Consider the following 27,414-nt stretch of genomic DNA (forward strand, 5'->3'; position numbering starts at 1 on the left):
ACAGCGGCTGAAGCTAAAATAAAATAAAAAAATCACAAAACTGATCAGAATGTGTGCGCCCACTGCCCCGTGATGGCGAAACGCTCCGTGGGTTCCTTACCAGGCACATCGCTGTGTGGCGACCGACCACCCCACCAGCAGGGGACAGTGGCCCAGGCGCCTCACAGTGCCCACGCTGCCAGGCCAAGCCCCTCCGGCTTCAGGTCACCCCAACAAGGAAAAAAAAAAAGTGTTATGTTTGGTCTTATGTGAAAATCTGATATGACCTTAGGTCAAGGTTATTATACAGAAATCAGGAAAATTCTGAAGGCTTCACAAACTTTCAAGCACCACTGAAAAAATAAAAAAACAACAAAAAAAGCATCACTACGAAGAACACCATCCCACCTCCCCCACCCCATTAACACGTTGCAGCAGCTCTACTGATCAGCGCAAGGTGGGAGGGGGGTTGGAGTCAAATTTGGGACAGGAAGGAAAAAAGAAAAAGGGAAAAAAAACAAACAAAAAACAAAACACGTAACTCTTGCGTCACGCCCTTGTGCTGCTCAGGGAGCCTGCAGTACATTGATCCACACATACTACATTGCTCAGCAATGCTTTACAGGCCCCCGCCCATGTTGGCCTATTCCTCAACCCTCACTGCCTGCAGCAGAACATAAAAGGTCAAAAGCAGCAGTACTAGGTACAGAAAACTAAAGCGCCAAGCTCATGGCGGTACTCGCGGCGCTTCATAAAATCGCTCTGCACAGCGGAGGCAGTCACAAGCCGACACTCCTCCCACCCCATTAAGAATTACGGTATAGAATTAAATGCAGTGACTGTCAGCATTGGACGGGGTTGGGCAAAAGCGCTCGGCATTTACTAAATTACACGTTTTCAGACGTCTTGGCGCCACAACATGAGCCCTGATCAACAGTGGCTTCGAGACAGGCTGTGATCTCCATCTACCCATTCGTAAGCATTAGTTGGGTTAAAATAATAGACAAACCTAAAAAGGAATCTACCCCTAAAATAAAAAAAATCAAAAACTAAGAACCCCCCCAAAAAATAGTAGATAAAAAAAAAACAAAACATCAAGTCGTTAAAAATTTGGGGAAGTTGGGTGACAAGCAACATGGCTGCCAATACGCCTCAAAGCAGTGATACAGCCCCTGATTCCTTATCCATATAGACCTAGGTGGTATTGCCATTCAGGGTCCATGGAAAGCTGGGTGAGCTATAATGGCGACATCCCAGAAGGGAGGAGACTTTGGCTTTTACTATTTTTTTTTTTTTAGCTTAAAGGGGTGGTCCAGTACTTGGATACCATAGATCATCAATAGTAGATCGGTGAGGAAAGGTCATCAATACCCAAGTTCAGGACCACCCCTTTAAGTGCAGATATTCTCTAGTATTGCTGCTTTAAGAGACCCTTCCTCTAGTGCACATAAAGGCAGATTCGTTTTTTTCTTTTTGCTCGTAAGAATTTTGTTCACAAAAAAAAAAAAAAGCAAAAAAAAACCCTCTAAAAGACGTCATTGACTGGCAAACCTACGGGTAGACAAGAAAAAAAAAAAAAAATGGCTTGTGTTGAAATCTTAAGGTAATCGCTTATACGGCACAGAGACACTGTACAATTCCAGTTTTGGCCCTTGGTATAATTCCTAAAAAATATATATATATTTATATAGACAAAAAAAAAAAATAAGACGGAAAATAAAAAAAAAGGGTCAATCATCCATTCCTATATTCCTGAAGAGGTAAGACATGGACTCTCCGTTGTGGATCCGGCGGATGGCTTCGGACAGGATCATGCTGATGTCCACCGTCTTGATTTTGGGGCACTGCAGCTTTTGGATTTCGTGGGGGATCGTGTTTGTGACAACGACCTGAAATGGGGGAGAGAAAGCGAGAATGGGGTTAGGAAGAGCGACAGTCCGCGTAATGCAAGATAAGACATGATGGCGCCTTCTTCCATTGCTCCGTGGTCCGGTTCTGATACCCACATGCCCATTATATGTGATGGCGGGCCGGGGTCTGCACACAGTCCGGTCGCATGAGTCTGTATAGGAGCTGTATGCACCAAACCACAGGATATCTTTCAATGAAGACTATTCTCAAAGTTGCTTCCTTTTTATTAGTAGATGATCTGGCACTATAGTGATGTCCTCTTACCTCGTCAATGGCCGACTCCTCTATTAACCTGGGAGCGTCTGAGGACAGGAGCCCATGAGTGGCCATCACAAAGATCTTGTAGGCTCCTCGTTCTTTCAACGTTTCGGCTGCGGCTAGAAAACTGTCTACATCGTCGATGATGTCATCCTGTGGAAAGCATAAGACCCTGGTGTCAAACACTGGTGGTCCTAACATGGAGGCTGCAGACAGATGGAAGCCACATGGCTATAATACTCCGATGGATGGAAGGGAATATGGCCGAGAGTTGTATTTGGCCATCAGTCCCATAGACTGAAAGGGGCAGCAGCGAGCAAGCTCAATGGGTGGGACCTTAACACACCTAATTTAAAAGAAAGAAGGCTTATTACCACTTGGGACATGATGATGGAAAAAAAAAAAAAAAAAAAAAAAATGAAACAAAAATATACATACACACTATTTTAAATACATAATAATTAGGAAATGTAAAAAATAAAATTTCTTTGTCATTTACGAATAAAAGCTCTGATCCTTTAAGAGGGAGGTTGAAGTTGGGCTCTCCATTGTCTCACTATGTAAACACCTGTGAAACTTCCTGTCGCTAAACTGAGAAGTGGACAGATTGGCGACAGTGTGCAGCGTGTAAACAGCGCAGATCTGTGCTGCTGTATTCATGCTGTAGTGGATTCCTGTGTATTATGGGGCAGCAGGAGGTAGTGAAGGATGGAAGAAACAACTACAGAGGTAAAACCTGTCACAGTTTCTCCTCAATGTCTGCTGTGGGCTCTGTGTAAAAAAGAGACTCATCTCTTTAGAAGTAACTATGTCTCTCCATAGTAGATTACCCTTTACTAGCAACTATGTCCTCCTGTAATATACTATCAGTTTAGAAGCAGATATGTCTTCTTCCAGCAGATTAGATCTATGGAAAAGGCTAAATCCTTCTTTCATCTGGGTTTTAAAATATAAAGGGGCATCTTATTACATGGCTTTCTGCTGAGCATTCCTGTGTTACCAATGAGAGAGCCGCTGGCAGACATATCTCAGGGAGGACAATAAGGATCGTCAGTCTAAAATCAGATATCCCGGAAAATTTGCATTGCTGTAATTCCGAGGGAAATCATCTAATTTGCTAATGATATATATTTGAGAAAAGTCTTCTTGTGTTTTCTGAAGCGATAAGTCCACTCTAAATCTGTTCCCATAATGAGAGGATATTACTAAACAGTAGAGGGTCCCCATTTGGACCATGGTAATACAGGTTTGCACTTACTACAATAATGGCTATCCTTCCACCGACATCACCCACGACAGTAATAGGAGGCTTTTCTTTGGGGAACATCACTGCAATAAAACACAAAATGTCAGAGCCGGTAATCCAGATCGACGAGATAGTCTTTCCCCAAAACTCATGTCTCAACTTTTCATACAGGCAGAAATGAAAGGAAAGCCAAACTGCGGAGACATTAATCCTTATCTGGAACCAAATCTTTCCAATCTGTGATTAGGATTACAGTCTAATCCCTCAGCTTCCAGAGGGGAGAACAAGAGTTTTCTTACAATAAATGCTACTGTCTAATTCAGGCTGTAGGGAGACTGGACACTGATACCTGGATCATGTAACACAACCCGTAGTGCGGCGCGCCATGCTGACGGCAGCTCCTGTTTGTGCTCTCGGTATACTGCGCATGCCATTTATTTGCAAAAATTAAATGGTCGCTGTCGTTTCAACAAGCATTGCACAAATTAAAAATTCCTAATGTATCTTATCCGTGTAATTTCTCCTATCTCCTTCTGAACATGTCATTCGCTCTTACGTGAAGCTCAAATTCAATTTGGTCAAGATGGACTGCCAGCTCACAGAGATAAAATTACAGCTGCCTATTGAAGTCTATAGAGAGAAGGGCAGAGAGAAAAAAAACTGCGCTGGATTCACATCTACACTGCTCAGTACCTGTGTATAATGTCCTCCTTGCTGCTGTAATTTCTGAACATGTGCCACAGACACAGGAGAGGAGGAATCAACGGATCACAAAGACTTTATAGGTATAGATATAAAATTTGGCGCAGTCATTGAGTAGACCTGCACTGAGAGATCAGATTATGGCTGCCTACTTAAGTACATATAGCGTAGAAGGGCAGAGACAGAAAGAAGTCCTCACTCTCTCAACTCAGAGCTGGATTCACATCTACACTGTTCAGTACCATTGTATAATGTCCTCCTCGCTGCTGTAATTTCAGAACATGTGCCACATACACAGCAGGAATCATGGGATCACAGACTTTATAGCTAGAGATATAAAATTTGACAAAATCAGTGAGAGTAGACCTGCACTGAGAGATCACATTATAGCTGCCTATTGAAGTCCCTAGAGAATGGAAAAGAGAAAGTAGTGCTCTCTCTCAACTCAGAGCTGGATTCACAGCTACACTGCTCAGTACCATTCACTGGATCACACAGACTGTATAGCTATAGATATAAAATTTGGCAGTCATTGAGAGTAACCCTGCAAGTTTTAAAGGACATCTCCGGGAGCACTCACCCCACATTTGGAGGGGAGAGGTGCTGAGGTCATGCTGTTGACAAATGCCTGCCAGGTCGAATGTACAGGTGCCCACCATGCACGTGCCTCAGGGGGGCACCTGTCATCGGGATATCATCAGTGCCACTGAGCAGTACTGGAGTAGCTCGTTGATAAAACCTCCAGTCTGTGTTTCCATGTTCAGGGATAGCCTCTGAAGCCACCACGTCCATTGAAGCGTGTGCTGCGTGGCCCAAAATATATCATATTAGACCTTACATGGCCTGGACGCAGGGCACTTGCTGCATGAAAGATTCATATTGTGTATTAACCGCTGGCTGATTGCTGCATTAATGTTTTATCGCTTATTTCTCCTGAGATGTCTGGGAACGCAGCGTCTCGTTCCTTACTATCAGCGCTTTGTAATCTCTACAGAGTACAAAAACAAAGCAGCTCCCACTCTGCCGGACCAGGAATTGCATAGCAGTGAATTCATCAGATTGTGCTGCGACCATGGCATCTAGATATTATGGGAAGGTCCTCTTGGGACCCTCATATTAGCTCGCAGAATTCTGACTATAGACGACATTACATTTCTGGCTTTACAGCGGTCAGAGATTCCCAAATTAAAAAGAGACTTATCCTGTAAAACAATCCCATTAAAGCAGCAGAATGGAACAAATTATACAGAAGTACTGAGCAGTGAAACTGTGAATCCAACTCTGGGGTGGTATGAAACACTTACTAGAAAGAAGCAGCACGGAGGACCTTGTATAGCAGTACTGAGCCGTGAATCCAGTTCTGGGGTGATATAAAACACTTACTAAAAAAGGAGTAGTATGGCAAACATTATACGGCAGTATTGAAAACTGAAGCCGCAAATCCAGCTCTGGGGTGTCTCACTCTGCTCCTCTCCTTAACGTCTCCATAGACTTCAACGGGCAGATTTTATAAGTTTGTCATAATGAATAAGTTCAGGAGACTGGGGGAGGATAAAATCTGCTCTTAAATGAAGAGAAAAAAATGGATTTTACTAAAAAAATATATCACAAAATTTGTTATATTTGCTAGTATGCATTTTTTGTTAGCACGACAGTGATCAGCTAAAGGGGTATTCCCATCCCCATGATAGTATCTCAATATGTAGTCGATGTAGTAATAATAATATTAGCAAATACCTCCAATTAGAAATGTAGTATAGTTCTTCTGATTAGCTACGTCTCTTTCCTCATGTGCAGGCATTGCAGGACCTTAGGTATTCATGGTTACAACCACTGATATAGTGACAGCTAGTTGCTAATGGTCGTAACCATGGATACCTAAGGTCCTGCAATGCCTGCACATGAGGAAAGAGACATAGCGAATCAGAAGAACTATACTACATTTCTAATTGGAGGTATTTGCTAATATTATTATTACTACACCGACTACATATTAAGATAGGATCATGGGGATGGGAATACCCCTTTAAGCCAAGCAGATAAGAAGAACAAATGTCGGGTAGTTGTCCCCTATTATCACCCAAATAAACGAACCTTCGGCAGGCCTATTACTCTATGAAGAGGGAAGGGAACTAGGGGAAATCAAAGGTGATCGATTTGTGCCTCTGACTCTGGAGGTTCACAGCGATGCCCGCAGCATGCCAGCAGATGGTGTTTACTGTCCTGCAGGAGCGGCACAAGATGGCACTTCACAAAGAAATGAGCCGAGAATTTAATAAAAGGATTGAAATAAATCTGTCGCACTTCATAAAGCTTTTCAGGACTTCTGGCGATTTTCTGCCACTGACTTATGTAGGTCAGCCCTCGTGTATAAAGCAGCCTGGTGGTTAATAGTGCATGATACCAGGCTGGAACAGCTCTACGCAGAGGCGTCAGGCGGGGGTCCCTGTACACTACAGTGATGCCACAGAAGCCCCATTGTTACCCTCATTAACCCCTTAATGATGAGGTTAAAACTGCCACTTAATGATGCTGCGATTATTTTCACTTTTGTTTTTAGCATTTCTTCCCCCTTTTTTCTTGTTTTTGACCGTGCGGTCATCTGATCGCATCTATAGCACTCTGGAGTATTCCTGTAATGCAGCGTTTTTATTTCATTTCGGTGTTAAAATCCCATATAGACTGGGCCTGGGGGGTCATTGTTTGGCTTCTGGCTGCCACAGCAACCCTTAGACCCAATGTAACTGCAATGCAGGGCTCCAACAGGGGGTGACTGAGAAAATTGTCTCAGTCTAACCACTTAATGCCATTATGCATATAGGGCATGTGTTTCGTATATGCTCCTTAACTATGCTGCCCAGCAACGTCCGTAAACGCGGGTGGAATCTGGTACCGCAGCATCTCCGGTTTAACATGAATGTGCTTTACCAATCTGCTTCTTTCTCCACTTATGAGCCACTTCTCCTGCATCACTATGCAGTGAAGCTGTGAATCCAGCTCTGGGGTGAGATGAAACACCTACTAGAAAACAGCACACAGGACCTTATACAGCAGTAGTGAAGCTGTGCATCCAGCTATGGGGTGAGATGAAACACCTACTAGAAAACAGCACACAGGACCTTATACAGCAGTACTGAAGCTGTGAATCCAGCTCTGGGGTGAGCAGAAACACCTACTAGAAAGCAGCACGCAGGACCTTATACTGCACTAGTGAAGCTGTGAATCCAGCTCTGGGACAAGATGAAACACTTACTAGAAAGCATAACGCAGGACCTTATACAGCATAAGTGAAGCCGTGAGTCCAGCTCTGGGTTGAGAAAAGACACTAACTAGAAAGCTGCGACAATTCGTCTGTTTCTCTGCTCTTCACCTTCACCTTTCCATAGACTTCAATAGGCAGATGTAATCTGTTCCCTCAGTGAACTGGTAGATTATCAGTTTTTTTTAGAATGAATGAGGAGTCCAGGAGAAGCGGCTCGTAAGTGGAGGAAGAAGCTGCAGCACCAGATACTACCATCATTTGCCTGGAGGTACAACCTTAGATGTTTGAAAAGTAAATAAAACAATGATCATTTGATAATCCAGAAAATCTAATAATCCAGTGAGTAGCTCTACTTACAGGGTATCTCCAATGACGGGTGAATGGCGGCGATATTCTTGACAATTGGCGGTGAATGTCTTCCGTCCACCATGTCTGATTCGGCGTCCTGAGCTTCTCCATGGATGACAGCGATTCCTAGCCGCAACCGTTCAGCAAAGGATTGAGCTCTGCGGGGGAGAGACAAAGGATTACACAGCCAATAAATGCTGCTCCGCAGACCGGCGCTGAGATAATACACTGACACGGACATCGGTCACGAACAAGCAGCGCTGTGTAGACGGCTGCTTAAACACACAAGGATATTCAATCCTCCATGCAGCTCCCAGAGGAGGAGGACGCGCCTAACACTCTCCTAATAGGACTCTATTGTCTGCTCTGCTGCCACGCCACATAGTGGGATGAAATGGTACTACAAGATGAGCACGACTCCGCTCTTCTGCCTTAGACTAGAGGCGAAACGTCAGGGGAGGAGGGTGGTGTTCTCACCTTTTTGCGGATGACGGCGATTTGGCTACAATAACTGCATTTCTGTAGTCAGGAATCTGTATAGATAAAACAGAAGGAAAAACAAATCTACATATATACATGTATAGCCTGGAAGTCCGGCAGCAACATTATATGTAGTCTGTCTATAGTGGCAAAGGCCTATGCACAGCGCAGACAGAAACGCCATAGGATGACTACCAAATACGCAGAAAACTGCATGTCAAGGTTATACTAGTCACATCAGTCATCATAGCAGGTATATTCCTGTACATAGAGGGCAGTATTATAGTAGTTATATTCTTGTACATAGAGGGCAGTATTATAGTAGTTATATTCTTGTACATGGGGGCAGTATTATAGTAGTTATATTCTTGTACATAGGAGCAGTATTATAGTAGTTATATTCTTGTACATAGGGGCAGTATTATAGTAGTTATAGTCTTGTACATAGGAGCAGTATTATAGTAGTTATATTCTTGTACATAGGGGGCAGTATTATAGTAGTTATATTCTTGTACATAGGGGGTAGTATTATAGTAGTTATATTCTTGTACATAGGAGCAGTATTATAGTAGTTATATTCTTGTACATAGGGCGCAGTATTATAGTAGTTATATTCTTGTACATAGGGGGCAGTATTATAGTAGTTATATTCTTGTACATAGGGGGCAGTATTACACTGGATATATTTTGGCTCAGATGAAGCAATCGTGAAATAGTCAGAGTTCGTAAACTTTCTTTCAAAGAAGTAAAATGTACTCAAAATACTTTTTTCTCCCTTGTTTTGCAGGTCGTGTACTGTACATTACTCAGTAGGAGGCTCGGGCTTTTCCCCGGTAATGTTAGTAAGTGACCTGTGCTCTTGCCTGATCTGACACAAAATGATCATTTAGTGAAAAATATAAACAAACGTTTACACAATTCCATGAATAAAATAATTCAGTTTCCGGCAGTTTTGACGAGAATATATTGCTCTGTAAGTACTTATGTCTGTATGGTTTTCATTGTCTCGGGCAGTTCATGATGCAAAGAATGAGAATGGTTCGTTCATCTTTTTGTACTGAACACATAAATGTAATGTTTCACCCAAAAGCAAACAAAAAAGTTCAGTGGTGACCAGGATGGTCTCTACAAGGCTGAGGTGGGGTCATCAGGACGGACCCTCTTACTCTCCCCCTTTACACCTTGGGCCGGGTCTCTAGCTTGCAGTAAATGAGATGCTCGCTCATTGTTCAGCCTGAAATGTGATCGCCCCCGGCGTGCAGCCGTGACATTTAAAATGCACGTCCTATATCTGTGCTGTAATTAAGCAGCAGAGATCTTCTGTCATCTCCGGGACGGAGGCTCGAGATTATGAATAGTAAGCTGTATAATGTACCTGCAGAGCCAGACATGGCCGCCATCAGACCGCAGGCAGGCGCATAGTGAGGCTGCACCACTGCCGGGCAAGGTGGACGAGGCAAGGTCTCCTTATTCTCCACTGCATTCAGACAGGGCTTCACAGAACCCGCTCTAAGGATCAGTGGGAGTCCCAGCGGTCGGACCCCCAGCAATAATTCAGTTATCCCTATTCCAATTGATAGGAAATGACTTACAAATTCAGGACAGCCTACCCTTTAGTAACCACCCGTTGTCTTGACAGAGGACAATGGAGTTGTCTAGTTTACAGCGACATCTTTTGCCCCTGCGTGGGCAGACAGCGGACGGGCGTCCCCCGCATGGACAGACGGCTCATGATCACGAACAGTAAGCTAAATAATGTATCTTTAGAGCCAGGTACATGGCCGCCATCAGACTGCAGGCAGGTGTATTGCGAGGCTGCACTACTGCAGTGCAATGTGGAAGAGGCAATGGCCCCTGGGCGGGGAGGCGGCGACGGCCCTGAGCGGGGAGACGGTCGACTGCACGGCCCCCAATGAGCAAACGACACACGATTACTGTGATGTACTATTACGATGGGTCGGCTTTCTGTACCTTCCTGACATCACTTACTAGCATGGAGTCCAGCAGGAAGGGGTCACCATTATCCGGTGGCATCTGACAAGTTCACATCAAACCTTCCGTTACACTTCACATTGTTTTTTAATGCCAGGGCAGTGACATGTCTGCCGTGCGCTCACCTCTTCTTGGATGTACTGCAGGAGGAAGGGAGACGCTCGTAGATTGTCCACGGGAATATTGAAGAAGCCCTGAATCTCCTTCTGGTGCAGGTCCATGGTGATGAAGTGAGTTAACCCTTCATGGGAGAAGGAGAATAGAGAAACGTTGACAACAGCGGACGCCGGGAGATCAGACAACCCCTCCCCAGTTATCAGGCAGCAGCTGGGTTTTGATTCTTGTCCAGCCACTGATTAAACCAGATCTTAAGTTACATAAAGACGAGGAGCCAAGTTTATACAAGGGATAAGGCGAGCAAATAAACAGACGCTAATGGATTTCTCTGTGCAGGATGATAGGAGGATCCCACGGGTCTACAGGAGGGGGGCTGCACGGATGTCTCCGAAAAGAGACATGTGCATGTGACGCCCCCTTCCTTTTGCTTTGCCACTTACCGGCTTTGCACATCATGGAGGCCAGGAGCTTGGAGACGATGGATCCTCTCTTCCTCATCTTGCATTGCTTGCTGTATGGGAAGTAAGGGATGACGCCGCTGATGGTCTTAGCGCACGAGGTCCGGCAGGCGTATACCATGATTAAAAGCTCCATGATTGTCGTGTTAACGTCCCTGTAGACGAGGCAGAGATCTCACAATGAGGGCAGGTCGCCTGCTCATATCCAGCACATAATACTTCGGGTGACGTCCACACCAATATTGCACTGAAATCGTGCCGGATGTGTGTGTGGGGGCCATTAGGATGGGTTTGTAAAAATCTACATCGAATCACAGTGTCAGCAAAGTTGGACCCAATCCACACAATGCAGAAAAAAGATTTCAGCTTTTTCAGTGAGCGCTCAGAAAAATCAGCCACAAAAATCTGCCGGTCATTAATGCCAATTTTGCATCCAAAGTAATTAGGTGGCTTGTTCTGCTAAAATAATCCCATTATTACTATTCAAAGATATGGAGCAGGGGACACCTTATTCAGGGCCTTTTTGGATATACTATAAAGTCTTTTCTTGCTGGGGATGCACCCGCTACCCCCTCCCCGATCACAAGACGCCATCTGCTTTGCCCGCTGTGAGATTGGCGCGGGCACATTCCTATATAAGGCTGTATCTGTGCGGTAAAGATGGATTATTACAGAACGTCTTTATGGGGTGAGCTCATTTCTGATATCCTCCGCAATTCTCTCAGCCAAGTATCTTGTGAAAATATTAACTCCTAGTGCCCCAGATGAAAGCGGGGTAAACACTGGCTGCCATCACTTACTTGGAAACCGTCTGTATGATAAAAACGTCTTTTCCTCGTACCGACTCTTGAATCTGAACCCGGGTCTCTGAGCAAAAAAGGAAAATAATACAGATTAGTTATGAATCATCAGCACAAGACAAGAAGTAAACGTGCAAGTAATTACATGTGCATATACATGTATAACCTCTGGCCCCTCTACCACCGGTGTATAATCTCTGCCCCTCCGGTGTATAATGGCTGGCCCCTCCCCCCTGGGGGTATAACCTCCGGCCCCTAGCTGCCCCCGTTGTATACCCTCCACACACCCCAATGTATAAGACCCTGTCGTCGTCCCCGGTGTATAATATCCGGCCCCTCGACCTCGGATCCCCCCGGTGTATGACATCTGGCCCCTCGCTTCGCACTCCCCCGGTGTATAACATCCAGCCCCTTGCCTCGCACCCCCCCAGTGTATAACATCCGTCCCCTCTCACCCCCCCCCCCCCCCCGGTGTATAACATCAAGCCCCCTGCACTCCCCATCCCCCCAGTGTATAACATGCAGCCCCTCACACCCCCTCAATGTATAACATCCGGCCCCTCTCACCCCCCCCCCCCCCCCCGGTGTATAACGTCCGGCCCCTCGCCTCGAACCCCCCCCCCCCCCCCGGTGTATAACATCCAGCCTCCCGCACTCCCCATCCCCCCAGTGTACAACATCCGGCCCCTCGCACCCCCTTAATGTATAACTACCGGCTCCTCTCATCCCCCCCCCAGTGTATAACATCCGGCCCCCCGCACTCCCCATCCCCTCCTCCCCCGTGTATAAAATCCAGCCCCCCAGCTTCCCCCCCGGTGTATAACATCCAGCCTCGCACCCCTTCCCCCCCCGTGTATAGGGATGTGGAGGGGGCACATATACTATTTGGAGTGAAGAACCATTAAAGCAATCGAAGTAGACAAAAGTAATAAATTATACACACACACACACACACACACACACACACACACACATATATACACATATATGTCTTCACATTTGCGGCAGTCTCCTTTTTGTTCAAAAGCAATAAGAAAAAAATAAAATCCCTCCTGTGGGCAGAGCAGCGATAGATGGGAGCCGGGGAGATTAGTGCAGATGTGGAGGCCACGCAGCCACAACATCCCGTAACGCCGGTGGCCACGCCATTATCAAGGTCACAGGACCCGGGGAACGATTATCCAAATACATATCACACGGCACGGGCGCGTCCTGCAGGAGAAATGAGGAGCGACGGGCCGGAGGAGAAGCGCGGATTAATGTTCATTAACTAATGAGGCCGGTCATCAGCCTCATTATAGAAATTATAAATAACCAGCAGACAGCTGCTCATTAGGTGACGCCAGGACACGGGGAGACAGCGCTATCACATATCGATCACTCTCCGCAGGATCTTCTGATAAGGGTCATATAACCTTCATTTCACACCTTTGTATGAAGCCTGACTGTTCTACTGTTTTGTGTACACAGCTCCTATGCAGGGCTATGTGCGCTGTCAAATGTCACCCTGTATATGTCTTATGTTGCTATGATAGACAACCTACAGACAGGAGAAGGCGGAAGAAAATTGAAGACAGGAGCACATGACGACAGGATCTCATATATACTTATTTTTTAGTCTCATCCTGGGTATGTGTATACTCAGTGGGTGAAAAAAGTATTAAAGACGTCACCAATTTTCTAAGTAAATTATTTCTAACAGGTGCTACTGACATGAAATTCTCACTAGATGTCAGTAATGACCCATCCAATCCACACCAGCAAAGAAATCACCATAGAGATCCATAAATTAAGATATGTGCAATAATGTGAAATGACACAGGCAAAAAGTCTTGAACACGTGGGTAAAACCAGTGAGCTGTCTCAAGACCTTCGCAACCTTATTGTTGCAAAACCTATTGATGGCATTGGTTACAGAAAAATATCTGAACTACTGAAGGATCCAGTAAGGTCTATTGAGGCCATAATCCAGAAGTGGAAAGAACAACATTTCGCCATAAACTGGTCATGACCAAGTGCTCTCTGCAAGATTTCAGACAGAGGAGTGAAAATAATTATCAGAAGATTTGTCCAAGAAACAAGGGACCACCTGTGGAGAGCTACAGAAACACCTGGAATCAGAAGGTACCACTGTTTCAAAGAAAACTATAAAGTAATGCACGCAACCTCCATGGCCCGTGTGCACGCTCACCACGCAACCTCCATTGCTGAACAAAGAGCATGATCAAGCTGGGAGAACATAGTCTGGTCAGATGAGACCAAAATTGAAGTCTTTGGATGCCACAATACACACCATGTTTGGAGGCCAAAAGGCACTGCATATTACCCCAAAACACCATACCAACAGTGAAGTTTGGAGGTGGGAACATCATGGTGTGGGGCTGTTTTTCAGCAGACGGCACTAGCAGACTTAATGTGAATGAAGGAAGGATGAATGGACAAATGTACCGAGACATTCTTGATAAAAATCTGCTGCCATCTACCAGGAGGATGAAGATGAAACGAGGGTGGACACGTCAGCAAAACAATGATCCCAAACACACAGCCAAGGAAACTCTCAATTGGTTTCAGAGAAAGAAAATAAAGCTGCTAGAATGGCCGAGCCGATCACCAGACCTGAATCCAATAGAAAATGTATGTAAGGAACTAAAGCTCAGAGTCCATACAAGGAGCCACAGGAGCTTCAGGATGTGAAGAATGGACAAAAATCACAGTTGAGCAATGCCTGCGACTAGTTTCTCCACACAGGAGCCGTCCTGAAGCTTCATCACCAAAAAGGCTTTTGAACAAAGTATTAAATAAGTTTCAGTAAGCGTGTTCAATACTTTTTTCCGGTGCCATTTCTCATTATTACACATAATTTATGGACATCTATGGATGATTTCTTTGCCTGTGTGGATTGCATGGGTTGTTACCAACATCTGATGAGAATTTCATGTCAATTGCACCTTTAGAAATAGATTTACTTACAAAGTTGGTAAACTGTTCAATACTTATTTCACCCACTGTAGCTTTACATCGGAGCTGTATACAATTTTTTTTATTAAGATTACTTGCAAAGTTTCGTTATTCTGCATCGGAGCAATGATGAAACATTCATAAACACAGTCCAAGGGGCAGTTTTCTGTCGCACTCAACTGGCATGATAGGAGTTGTCGTTTCACAATAGCTGGAGTGCCATCATCAGTATCCAGCGAGCGCCCATCGCCTCCATCATCAGTATCCGATGACTGCCCGTCGCCTCTTCTCGACACTCGTAGTTTATGGAGGATCTCTGCAGGAGGTTGTACCAAACATCTTGGAGAACTGACCCCAGATCTTCTGTGTATGAGGCTTGTGCAGATCCTTCTGTCTCTTCATGTGATCCCACACAGATGGGAGGATGCGAGATCCGGGATCTGTGCGTCCGGGTCATCACTTCCAGGACTCCTCGTTCTCCTTTATGCTGAAGATAGTTGATAACATTGGCTGTGTGATTGAGGTCCTTCCTGCAGTAGAATAAATAGAGAGCCAAGCAGACATCTTGCTCACACTTCCTCAGCCCACAGCACCTGCTGCCATTTTTCTGCAACCCAGCTCCCATGTTTCTGTGCGTAGTTGAGTCACTTTTTCTTGTTTCCATGTAAAAAAGGTTTTTGGACACATTTCTTCAATGAAGACAAGTTCTGGTCAGACTTCTCCGAACAGTAGATGGGTGTAGCTGGATCCCACTAGTTGCTGCCAATTCTGGGCTGATGGCACTGCTGGACATTTTCCGATTTCAAACGGAAGTAACATGATGTGCCTTTCATCTGCTGCACTAAGTTTCTTTGGCTGATTCCTGTGTCTACAGTGCTCAACGTTGCCATTTCTTATTGCTTCTTCAAAAGAGCTTAAACACCACATCCTGATACCCCAGTGTGCAGTGAAATCTTAACCTGGGAGAGACCTTGCTGATGCAGTATAACTACCTTGTGTCTTAGTGCTCTGCTCAGTCTCACCATGGTGTATGACCTGTGACATGAAATTATCTTCCACAACCTCACCTTTCTAGCAGAGTTTGTCTGCTCCTCGCCCCTGCTAAGCCTCCTACACAGCCGTTTTCGTTTCGGTAAATGACTTGCATTTTGTTAATGGATAAAAAATAAACTATTAACTCTTCCATTTTTTAAACTATTCTTACTTTGCAGCATTTTCTTCACCTGCCTAAAGCCTTTGCACAGCATTTTGTGTTCCTGGTGGTTTCTTCAGATCTTGTGAAATTACATAATATATTACAATGCCAAGTTATCGGATTACATGCTGGATTAAAGGAATCCTACACAACATCCTACAGAAACAGCTGCCAAATCTGTCAAAACTGCTACATAGGGTTCATATTGCTCGGAAAGGACATGAATACAGGAAAATGGGCAACGACTGCACCCTTACCTCTGTTTGGTTCCTGGTACACCTGGACCTTGCCAAGCTCAACCCCAAGGCGTCTGTAAAAGGCAAGCAAAGAAAACCCAGGTAAGCGATGCATGCCCAGAAGTCACCCCAGAGCAATCTAATGCCATACAGTGTAATACAAATCACTTCTATTGCAGCCACAGGATACGAGGCAATCGCTTATAATGCAATTCCTTATCATACATCAAGTATCGACAGCCTGTAAGAGAGAGGAAGTCGAATGGAGGAAATTCCCGACGTGTCTCCCTGCAGTACGACTGCATATTCTGGAAGCCATCGAGGTGAAAGAGATGATGTCTGATGTATGTGTGTGTCAGGGGGGGTGACAGTAATTCCTGCTCCATAATGAAAATGTTTCCAATCACATTCATCCCCGATGGGAAGAGGGAACCGTACGGGGGAAGAGGGAACCGTACGGGGGAAGAGGGAGACGCAGCCGAAAGCAGAAGGAAAACGTCATCAAGCTGAAAGTCAGACAGAATGACAGGACATCGCGTCCCACCAGCCGCATACGTACTCTCCAATCTTCTTGGCCAGCTCGATGCAGGACGCATTGGAATTGGCAGAAAAAAGCACCAGGCCACCCTTGGTAACGTTCATCTTGGGAGAGGACGGCTGTCACATGCAAACGACAGGACCGAAAGTCCTTCTGCAGGAGAGAACAAGAGGGGTTTATAGAAAAGGGGAACTCGCAACCCGAAACACTGAAAATCACTGAGATAACATTATACACAATATAGAAGCTATACTCTTGTGCATCGGGGCAGTATTATAGTAGCTATACTCTTGTGCATCGGGGCAGTATTATAGTAGCTATACTCTTGTGCATCGGGGCAGTATTATAGTAGTTATATTCTTGTACATAGGGGGCAGTATTATAGTAGTTATATTCTTGTACATAGGGGGCAGTATTATAGTAGTTATATTCTTGTACATAGGGGGCAGTATTATAGTAGTTATATTCTTGTACATAGGGGGCAGTATTATAGTAGTTATATTCTTGTACATAGGGGGCAGTATTATAGTAGTTATATTCTTGTACATAGGGGGCAGTATTATAGTAGTTATATTCTTGTACATAGGGGGCAGTATTATAGTAGTTATATTCTTGTACATAGGGGGCAGTATTATAGCAGTTATATTCTTGTACATAGGAGCAGTATTATAGTAGTTATATTCTTGTACATAGGGGCAGTATTATAGTAGTTATATTCTTGTACATAGGAGCAGTATTATAGTAGTTATATTCTTGTACATAGGGGACAGTATTATAGTAGTTATATTCTTGTACATAGGGGACAGTATTATAGTAGTTATATTCTTGTACATAGGGGACAATATTATAGTAGTTATATTCTTGTACATAAGGGGCAGTATTATAGTAGTTATATTCTTGTACATAGGGGACAATATTATAGTAGTTATACTCTTGTACATAGGGGCAGTATTATAGTAGTTATATTCTTGTACATAGGGGGCAGTATTATAGTAGTTATATTCTTGTACATAGGAGCAGTATTATAGTAGTTATATTCTTGTACATAGGAGCAGTATTATAGTAGTTATACTCTTGTACATAGGGGCAGTATTATAGTAGTTATATTCTTGTACATAGGGGCAGTATTATAGTAGTTATATTCCTGTACATAGGAGCAGTATTATAGTAGTTATACTCTTGTACATAGGGAGCAGTATTATAGTAGTTATATCCCTGTACATAGGAGCAGTATTATAGTAGTTATATTCTTGTACATAGGAGCAGTATTATAGTAGTTATATCTTTCTATATAAGGGAAATACAAAAGCTCCTTCCTAATTAAAAGGAATCTGAAACAGATGAAAATCAGAAGAGGAGATGTTATATTGCAGCACCGCCTGGTAGTTGGATATCTGCTCCCAGTCCGTGTGTCACATAAAGGGTTAGTCAAATACTCATAGGGAAAACAAACAGATCACAGCGTCTGTAAACAATATCCTGCGGCTACACGTGGTACCAATGTGATGAAATATCTGCCACATGTATGTCGCTGCTACTTTCACCTGTAAGTGTTAAATGATGTACTGTATGTGCAAAATCTTGAACTAGAAAAGTGTAAGGGGAACAAACAATGATCGGATGGTGGTTATGAACCTACTATCAATAAGTATTGATACCTGAGCATCATAAGGTTCATGTTACTGCATAGATTCTTTTTGAGTGCAGCTTCAGTGACTGCACCAGCAGAATAGTGAGCGCAGCTCTGGAGTATAATGCAGGATGTAACTCAGGATCAGTAATGTATGTACACAGTGACTGCACCAGCAGAATAGTGAGTGCAGCTCTGGAGTAGAACACAGGATGTAACTCAGGATCAGTACAGGATCAGTAATGTAATGCATGTACACAGTGACTGCACCAGCAGAATAGTGAGTGCAGCTCTGGAGTAGAACACAGGATGTAATCCAGGATCCTTTCCACATTACTGCAGTGATCGCTGTCAGACAATGATGGGATTACTTGCAGCCATTATGACAGTTGTCATCCGTCTCATACTTCTACACAAAGCAGATCCGTTTACAAAGTGTCGTACATGTGATACCCTGTAACATCGCTGCAGATTATCACTTTGCTTATAACCTCCAAGCACTTGCACAAGAATGATCGTAATGCAGAAAGCAAATGTGTGAATGTATGTGCGGCTTATAGTAAGGCGCGGGCAGTACAGGACGAGGCTGTGGCCACCAAATCTTCCCCTTCGGCATCAGCTGTTTACAAGAAGTGAAGTGTGAAGATGTGGGGAGGTGCTGGTGGATGGCAGCGCTCCACTGTGCGCTCTGCAGGCGCGCACTGACACCCCACACCGTCACCCAGTGGATATGAGCATGTGACTGATAAGTGGAGTCATCCTGTTACTCATACAGGGGAACAAAGTGTATTTTGCGCCGGTCACATCCTCCTGCGTGACTGATCAGGGCAGAGAAGCTCCTCTACAGAGCGGAAGTCGGCAGTGGCGCCTTTTCCTGTCCTGACCGCTGCTTCTGCAGATGGAGGGGAGCAAAGGTCTGAAACATCTGTCACTTCTACGCTAATCAGTCTAAGACTCCGGCAGAGTAAGGTTCACAGGGGGCAGCCGAAACCAAGAACCTGAGCCAATGGAGACCTTACAGGAGGTCCAAACATTGCGACCATCAACGATCATGAGAACAGTGAGCATGTGCGACAGCTGCCACTTCTTTGTCTAAAGCAGAGGTGGTCGCACATACTCACTACTGCTTCATTCACATCAGGATTGATAAAGGTCTAAGCATTTGGACCCCCAAACGATCATACATTTATCATGTTTTCTGTGGATAGGTGAACGATATTGATTATGGGACTACCCGGGGGACGACATGGCACGACTACTGTAATAGCAGGACAACCTAGTGGATCCTGTCTGACAGCCTCGTTGTCATGGATACAACAAAGAACAATCAAGTCTTTTATGAGCGGTTGCCAGGCATCAAATCCTTAGAAACCAATCCATCTTTCACTTAAAGGGGTCACCCCATAAAGAACATCTATCACCTCCATAGTACAGATGATAAATATTTGATCATTGGGGGTCCGACTGCTGAGTCCACCACTGAGTCCAAGACTGGGAGAAGCGTGACCACAATGGCTAGAGACAGAGAGGTGGTCACTCATGACCCCTATTCTTTGGACCTCAGTTCTCATGATCGGTTGGGGGTCCTCAAGAAATGAGGCAACTAAACATCAGCACAAGGAAAATTAAAAAGTGCAATATTTGCAGATATTCAACATGACCACAACATGTGTCCCCCCAATAAAGGCAGGAAAGCAAAATGCTGCAAAGCTAACCATACAAGACACCCGAGGTCTGGGGGACAGATTAGTCGTCATTCCTAGCAGATCATTTTTCTCAAAGTTTTTTTTACCTCCAGCAAAGTTTACAGTAATCATTCAGCAATAAGTGGTGAAAGCAACTGAGCGACACTAATGTGAATGTAAAGTGTCAGCAGCCGGAGACCAGAGGAAAACCGGTCCGGACAACCCTATTGTACGGCTGACAGTGATGGCTACAGAAAGGCAGCAGGTGGAGATGATTTGTTGTGACCGGACCCAAGACGCTTTCTGAGAACCGAGTCCTTAGAACAATCAAAAATAAAAAATTACCCCCCTCCGAGGAAGCGAATTATCAGAGCAGGAGAGAACCGGCCCTGGGTGAAAGCAGCAGATTCGCACTGATAAGTGAAATGCCGGGTTAATGTATGATCGGTCACCTTGGTCAAAGGAAATACTGAGCAAACTGGAGGCGAAGGAGGAGGGGAAAACCTCCACTATTTACACAAGTCAAATATTAAAGGAAAAAGGACAAATACAGACAGAAAACGAATGTATTCTGTGCAGCAGCATAAGGATCACTATGGCCTCAGCCACCTGAATCAGAGCAGGAAAAGCAGAGAGGAAGGAGACAATTCACAGCAAATCTCCACCCAAAGCAAAAAATTAAATCTGCTCAGGAGTGGATCAGCGCAGTAAGAACAAGAGGGACGGAAGTCAGGAGGAAAGAACCTGACTGACTTTGCAGTCAATCTGTAAAAAAGAAACAATACAGAAGTAATTCCTCACTGTGATGATGGTTGCTTCACAGACACCAAAATGAGCCGGTGATACAGCGGGATCTCAACACCACGGCCCAGTGGGGAGACGGCCATCAGCACCCAGACGGAGAGCGGGAGGACAAGACGTCAGACTGGAAGATGGAGAAAGCTGACCACAACCATCAGCTGCCACCGAACTCCCACCTACATCTATACATAGAAAATCTACAAAGCGAGGAGTCACTGTACATATGTTATATAGTCCTGTACTGATCCTGAGTTACATCCTGTATTATACTCCAGAGCTGCACTCACTATTCTGCTGGTGCAGTTACTGTGTACATACATTACATTACTGATCCTGAGGTACATCCTGTATTATACTCCAGAGCTGCACTCACTATTCTGCTGGTGCAATCACTGTGTACATACATTACATTACTGATCCTGAGTTACATCCTGTGTTATACCCCAGAGCTCCACTCACTATTCTGCTGGTGCAGTCACTGTGTACATACATTACTGATCCTGAGTTACATCCTGTGTTATACTCCAGAGCTGCACTCTTTATTCTGCTGGTGCAGTTACTGTGTACACACATTACCATAGTACTTGGTCGTTGCTGATCGGCGGCTTATTTTTAGCCGCATCTCGGGATGGGTCTCAGGGTGGGAGCGGCTGTGGCACATCAGACACATCCCCCTGAATAATACATCTGTATCCTGATATCAGACTACGACACAAGGATGAAAGCCAAGATATAATGAGCCGTAGAGAAGCAAATATGGAAAATATTGAAATCACCTGTCGGGCAGACAAATCTCTACAGCAGCACTGTTGGTTACAGGAAAGGCCGGGGATGGGCAGTATCCAGACACGGGTCAGATCATTACACTGGTCAGTCTGGACTGCGAGACATCGGAGCACAGACTACTACTCTCAGCAGCGCCCGGCATCCTATGTGACACGCACTGCAATTCCTGTGGTACATTACACACCATGGAAAAAACAGTGATATGTTCCGAAGGAAACAACAAAATTGAGGCACAAGTGTCAGTAATGTACCTCCAGGTCCATGAATAGAATACCAGGACTGCAGCGTATACTGACATGTACACAAACAGGGCAGAAGGAGAGGAGGCGCAGGATCGGGGCAGAAGGAGAGTCGGGGCAGAAGGAGAGTCGGGGCAGGATCAGGGCCGGAAGATGCTTTCTTTTGCAATATTTGCTGTCTACGTTCACTTCGGAGTTGTGTGTCCAAAACAGGAACAGAAAAAAAATGAAAGAAAGAAGCAGAAAATAACAGAAGGGCCATCTTATGGGGGCGGGGGAGGTCAGAGACAAAAATATACAATATATACAGAGGTCACCGAACAGGGCGAGCCAGAGAGGTACGCTCTACAGTACAAGCAGTCACATGGAGGCCAGAGACCGCACCAGAAGAAGAGTGAGTGCAGCTCTGGAGTATAATACTGGATGTAATACATGTACACAGTGACTGCACCAGCAGAATAGTGAGTGCAGCACTGGAGTATAATACAGGAAGTAACTCAGGATCAGTAATGTATGTACACAGTGACTGCACCAGCAGAATAGTGAGTGCAGCTCTGGAGTATAATACAGGATGTAACTCAGGATCAGTAATGTAATGTATGTACACAGTGACTGCACCAGCAGAATAGTGAGTGCAGCTCTGGAGTATAATACAGGATGTAACTCAGGATCAGTAATGTAATGTATGTACAGTACAGACCAAAAGTTTGGACACACCTTCTCATTTAAAGATTTTTCTGTATTTTCATGACTATGAAAATTGTACATTCACACTGAAGGCATCAAAACTATGAATTAACACATGTGGAATTATATACCTAACAAAAAAGTGTGAAACAACTGAAAATATGTCTTATATTCTAGGTTCTTCAAAGTAGCCACCTTTTGCTTTGACGACTGTTTTGCACACTGTTGGCATTCTCTTGATGAGCTTCAAGAGGTAGTCACCGGAAATGGTCTTCCAACTATCTTGAAGGAGTTCCCGGAGATGCTTAGCACTTGTTGGCCCTTTTGCCTTCACTCTGTGGTCCAGCACACCCCAAACCATCTCGATTGGGTTCAGGTCTGGTGACTGTGGAGGCCAGGTCATCTGGCGTAGCCCCCCATCACTCTCCTTCTTGGTCAAATAGCCCTTACACAGCCTGGAGGTGTGTTTGGGGTCATTGTCCTGTTGAAAAATAAATGATGGTCCAACTAAACGCAAACCGGATGGAATAGCATGCCGCTGCAAGATGCTGTGGTAGCCATGCTGGTTCAGTATGCCTTCAATTTTGAATAAATCCCCAACAGTGTCACCAGCAAAGCACCCCCACACCATCACACCTCCTCCTCCATGCTTCACGGTGGGAACCAGGCATGTAGAGTCCATCCGTTCACCTTTTCTGCGTCGCACAAAGACACGGTGGTTGGAACAAAAGATCTCAAATTTGGACTCCTCAGACCAAAGCACAGATTTCCACTGGTCTAATGTCCATTCCTTGTGTTCTTTAGCCCAAACAAGTCTCTTCTGCTTGTTGCCTGTCCTTAGCAGTGGTTTCCTAGCAGCTATTTTACCATGAAGGCCTGCTGCACAAAGTCTCCTCTTAACAGTTGTTGAAGAGATGTGTCTGCTGCTAGAACTCTGTGTGGCATTGACCTGGTCTCTAATCTGAGCTGCTGTTAACCTGCGATTTCTGAGGCTGGTGACTCGGATAAACTTATCCTCAGAAGCAGAGGTGACTCTTGGTCTTCCTTTCCTGGGGCGGTCCTCATGTGAGCCAGTTTCTTTGTAGTGCTTGATGTTTTTTGCAACTGCACTTGGGGACACTTTCAAAGTTTTCCCAATTTTTCGCACTGACCGACCTTCATTTCTTAAAGTAATGATGGCCACTCGTTTTTCTTTACTTAGAATTTGTATTATGGCAAGAAAAAAGCAGCTAACAGTCTATTCAATAGGACTATCAGCTGTGTATCCACCTGACTTCTGCACAACACAACTGATAGTCCCAACCCCATTTATAAGGCAAGAAATCCCACTTATTAAACCTGACAGGGCACACCTGTGAAGTGAAAACCATTTCCGGTGACTACCTCTTGAAGCTCATCAAGAGAATGCCAAGAGTGTGCAAAGCAGTCATCAAAGCAAAAGGTGGCTACTTTGAAGAACCTAGAATATAAGACATATTTTCAGTTGTTTCACACTTTTTTGTTAAGTATATAATTCCACATGTGGTAATTCATAGTTTTGATGCTTTCAGTGTGAATGTACAATTTTCATAGTCATGAAAATACAGAAAAATCTTTAAATGAGAAGGTGTGTCCAAACTTTTGGTCTGTACTGTACACAGTGACTGCACCAGCAGAATAGTGAGTGCAGCTCTGGAGTATAATACAGGATGTAACTCAGGATCAGTAATGTAATGTATGTACACAGTGACTGCACCAGCAGAATAGTGAGTGCAGCTCTGGAGTATAATACAGGATGTAACTCAGGATCAGTAATGTATGTACACAGTGACTGCACCAGCAGAATAGTGAGTGCAGCTCTGTAGTATAATACAGGATGTAACTCAGGATCAGCACAGGATCAGTGTGATATATACACACACACTGTATGTTAGAGTGCACAGCTGACCCCTGGCTCTATCTTCTTTGGATCTATACTGCACATTCGAGAAATGTATTATCTTGTTTCGCTGCCAGAACAGGATCATGAGTGGAGGGATCATGAATTACAACCACTTCCTTCTAATGCACATCAGGCCGGTGCAGAGCGACAACAATTTGGTTACAGAAATCGAGAGCACACAGAAAGTGGCGCAGACAAAAGCCTGGGCGCCTCCTATCACTTAACCCTTACACACAGCCTTATCTACAGTTAATGCTCCTCCAAGCGAGCAGATGCAAACCACATGCAAAGAAAATCCGCCTCATTACCCAACCTGTCAATATGAGGAAAACTGAGGGACTGATGTTTCTGGGTAGAGGAGAAGAAACACGATAGAAGGATCAGACTATGCAGGGATTGTTTATTTTATTTATTTATTTTTACATTTTATTATTAATTTATTAATTTTTTTAATTACATTTTAAGATGAATAACATGCGTAAAAAAATAAAATAAAAAAGGTGCAAAAATAATAACACTGATCTTTTAAAGACTTTTTATATTAAAGTCACAATCCAGTAAACAACACAGGAATAGTCGGTTTTCCCGCAATCTAAACCACCAGCACTATGAAGGGAGCACGACCTACGGTAACCGGAAAAAAATGGCAAAAAAACCAAGACATCACATAAAAAAAAATGGCCATAAATGTTGGAAGGTGAAAAAAAATTCTGGACGTCTCAAGTTTATCAGCAGGATTAAATTACATATGTTGCGTCTCACATCACTCCTGCCTCGCTCACTACAGAAGGCTATACAGGTGTGTAACGTACAGTATGTGTGCGCCGAAAGTGAGCGAAAGCGTATACACCTGGGAGTGGGGGTGAGTGGGGAAAGAGTATGGATGACGAAGGCCAGGGCCAGACACACGCACTGCACGAGGCAAAGCGCGCAGCCGAGCAAAGGGGGCCCCCCCCAAGAGGCAAAGCGCGCAGCCGAGCAAAGGGCGCCCCCCCCCAGAGGCAAAGCGCGCAGCCGAGCAAAGGGCACCCCCCCCCTAGAGGCAAAGCGCGCAGCCGAGCAAAGGGCACCCCCCCCCCTAGAGGCAAAGCGCGCAGCCGAGCAAAGGGCACCCCCCCCCCCTAGAGGCAAAGCGCGCAGCCGAGCAAAGGGCACCCCCCCCCCTAGAGGCAAAGCGCGCAGCCGAGCAAAGGGCACCCCCCCCCCTAGAGGCAAAGCGCGCAGCCGAGCAAAGGGCACCCCCCCCCCTAGAGGCAAAGCGCGCAGCCGAGCAAAGGGCACCCCCCCCCTAGAGGCAAAGCGCGCAGCCGAGCAAAGGGCACCCCCCCCCCTAGAGGCAAAGCGCGCAGCCGAGCAAAGGGCACCCCCCCCCCTAGAGGCAAAGCGCGCAGCCGAGCAAAGGGCACCCCCCCCCCTAGAGGCAAAGCGCGCAGCCGAGCAAAGGGCACCCCCCCCCCTAGAGGCAAAGCGCGCAGCCGAGCAAAGGGCACCCCCCTCCTAGAGGCAAAGCGCGCAGCCGAGCAAAGGGCACCCCCCTCCTAGAGGCAAAGCGCGCAGCCGAGCAAAGGGCACCCCCCTCCTAGAGGCAAAGCGCACAGCCGAGCAAAGGGCACCCCCCTCCTAGAGGCAAAGCGCGCAGCCGAGCAAAGGGCACCCCCCTCCTAGAGGCAAAGCGCGCAGCCGAGCAAAGGGCACCCCCCTCCTAGAGGCAAAGCGCGCAGCCGAGCAAAGGGCACCCCCCTCCTAGAGGCAAAGCGCGCAGCCGAGCAAAGGGCACCCCCCTCCTAGAGGCAAAGAGCGCAGCCGAGCAAAGGGCACCCCCCTCCTAGAGGGAAAGAGCGCAGCCGAGCAAAGGGCACCCCCCTCCTAGAGGCAAAGCGCGCAGCCGAGCAAAGGGCACCCCCCTCCTAGAGGCAAAGCGCGCAGCCGAGCAAAGGGCCCCCCCAGAGGGAAAGAGCGCAGCCGAGCAAAGGGCCCCCCCAGAGGGAAAGAGCGCAGCCGAGCAAAGGGCCCCCCCAGAGGGAAAGAGCGCAGCCGAGCAAAGGTCCCCCCCAGAGGGAAAGAGCGCAGCCGAGCAAAGGGCCCCCCCAGAGGGAAAGAGCGCAGCCGAGCAAAGGGCCCCCCCAGAGGGAAAGAGCGCAGCCGAGCAAAGGGCCCCCCCAGAGGGAAAGAACGCAGCCGAGCAAAGGGCCCCCCCAGAGGGAAAGAGCGCAGCCGAGCAAAGGGCCCCCCCAGAGGGAAAGAGCGCAGCCGAGCAAAGGGCCCCCCCAGAAGGAAAGAGCGCAGCCGAGCAAAGGGCCCCCCAGAAAAAATGCACTCCAACCACCACGGACGCCGCCATGCGCACAATATAACACGTCACAGACATGTAATATATATATATATATATATATATATATATATATATATATATATATATATATATATATATATATATATATATATATATATATATATAATGACGTAACCACTGTGAGAGCAGAGATGGACACAAGAGCAGAGAACACGGCAGATAACAGGTAGCACCGCACACGTGACCGTCAGGGATGTCAGGCTGATACCTGCACAGGAATAACGGATTATGTACCGCACACTCCGCCACCGCCACACAAACATACGAGACGTAAAGTGATGTGGCTGCCGTGTGTATCCAGCAGTTACCTGTCACCCCGGCCCTCCAGTGACCTCAGAACCGCCGCTCCCGGTCCCGGGTCTCTGCCTCCTCTCCTCTCACTCGCTTTCAGACACTGAAAATGGCGGCGCCGCGAGAACCTGACGAGCGCAGAGAGCATCGATCGGAGCCCAGACTTTACCCCGTGCCCCCCTTCTCATCCGCCCATGTGTGTGACGTCCCGGGCAAGAGGATGTCAATGGCAGGAAGGCGAAGTGATGGGGAGGGCCGAGCGCATCGATCTCTCAACCCAATCTGACTCCTACACACCGCAAATATCTGTACAGAGGAGAACACAGCCCGAAATATACCGTATATATCTATACAGCGAGAACACCGCCACTAATGGTTGCTTCACACATGTCATAGGAGCAGTATTATAGTAGTTATATTCTTGTATATAGGGGCAGTATTATAGTAGTTATATTATTGTACATAGGGGCAGTATTATAGTAGTTATATTCTTGTACATAGGAGCAGTATTATAGCAGTTATATTCTTGTACATAGGGGGC

The 27,414-nt window shown here is 45.8% G+C and overlaps 1 protein-coding gene across 1 annotated transcript; it reads right to left on the reverse strand.

Moving 5' to 3' along the window:
* Positions 1 to 1,475: 1,475 nt before the first annotated feature.
* PRPSAP2 (phosphoribosyl pyrophosphate synthetase associated protein 2) lies at positions 1,476 to 27,027 on the reverse strand. The gene is made up of 11 exons (XM_073648458.1): positions 26,891 to 27,027; positions 16,502 to 16,633; positions 15,964 to 16,016; positions 11,554 to 11,620; positions 10,736 to 10,908; positions 10,304 to 10,419; positions 8,184 to 8,239; positions 7,716 to 7,864; positions 3,407 to 3,477; positions 2,155 to 2,301; positions 1,476 to 1,868 (listed from the first exon to the last, which is right to left on the reverse strand). The coding sequence occupies exons 2-11, from the start codon at positions 16,582 to 16,584 to the stop codon at positions 1,710 to 1,712; spliced, it is 1,074 nt and encodes a 357-aa protein (XP_073504559.1). The 5' UTR covers positions 16,585 to 16,633; positions 26,891 to 27,027; the 3' UTR covers positions 1,476 to 1,709.
* Positions 27,028 to 27,414: the final 387 nt, after the last annotated feature.

This window comes from Phyllobates terribilis, unplaced genomic scaffold (genome assembly GCF_046119375.1).
Source record: "Phyllobates terribilis strain yellow unplaced genomic scaffold, ASM4611937v1 Scaffold_9__5_contigs__length_417890890, whole genome shotgun sequence".
Classification (NCBI taxonomy): Eukaryota; Metazoa; Chordata; class Amphibia; order Anura; family Dendrobatidae; genus Phyllobates; species Phyllobates terribilis.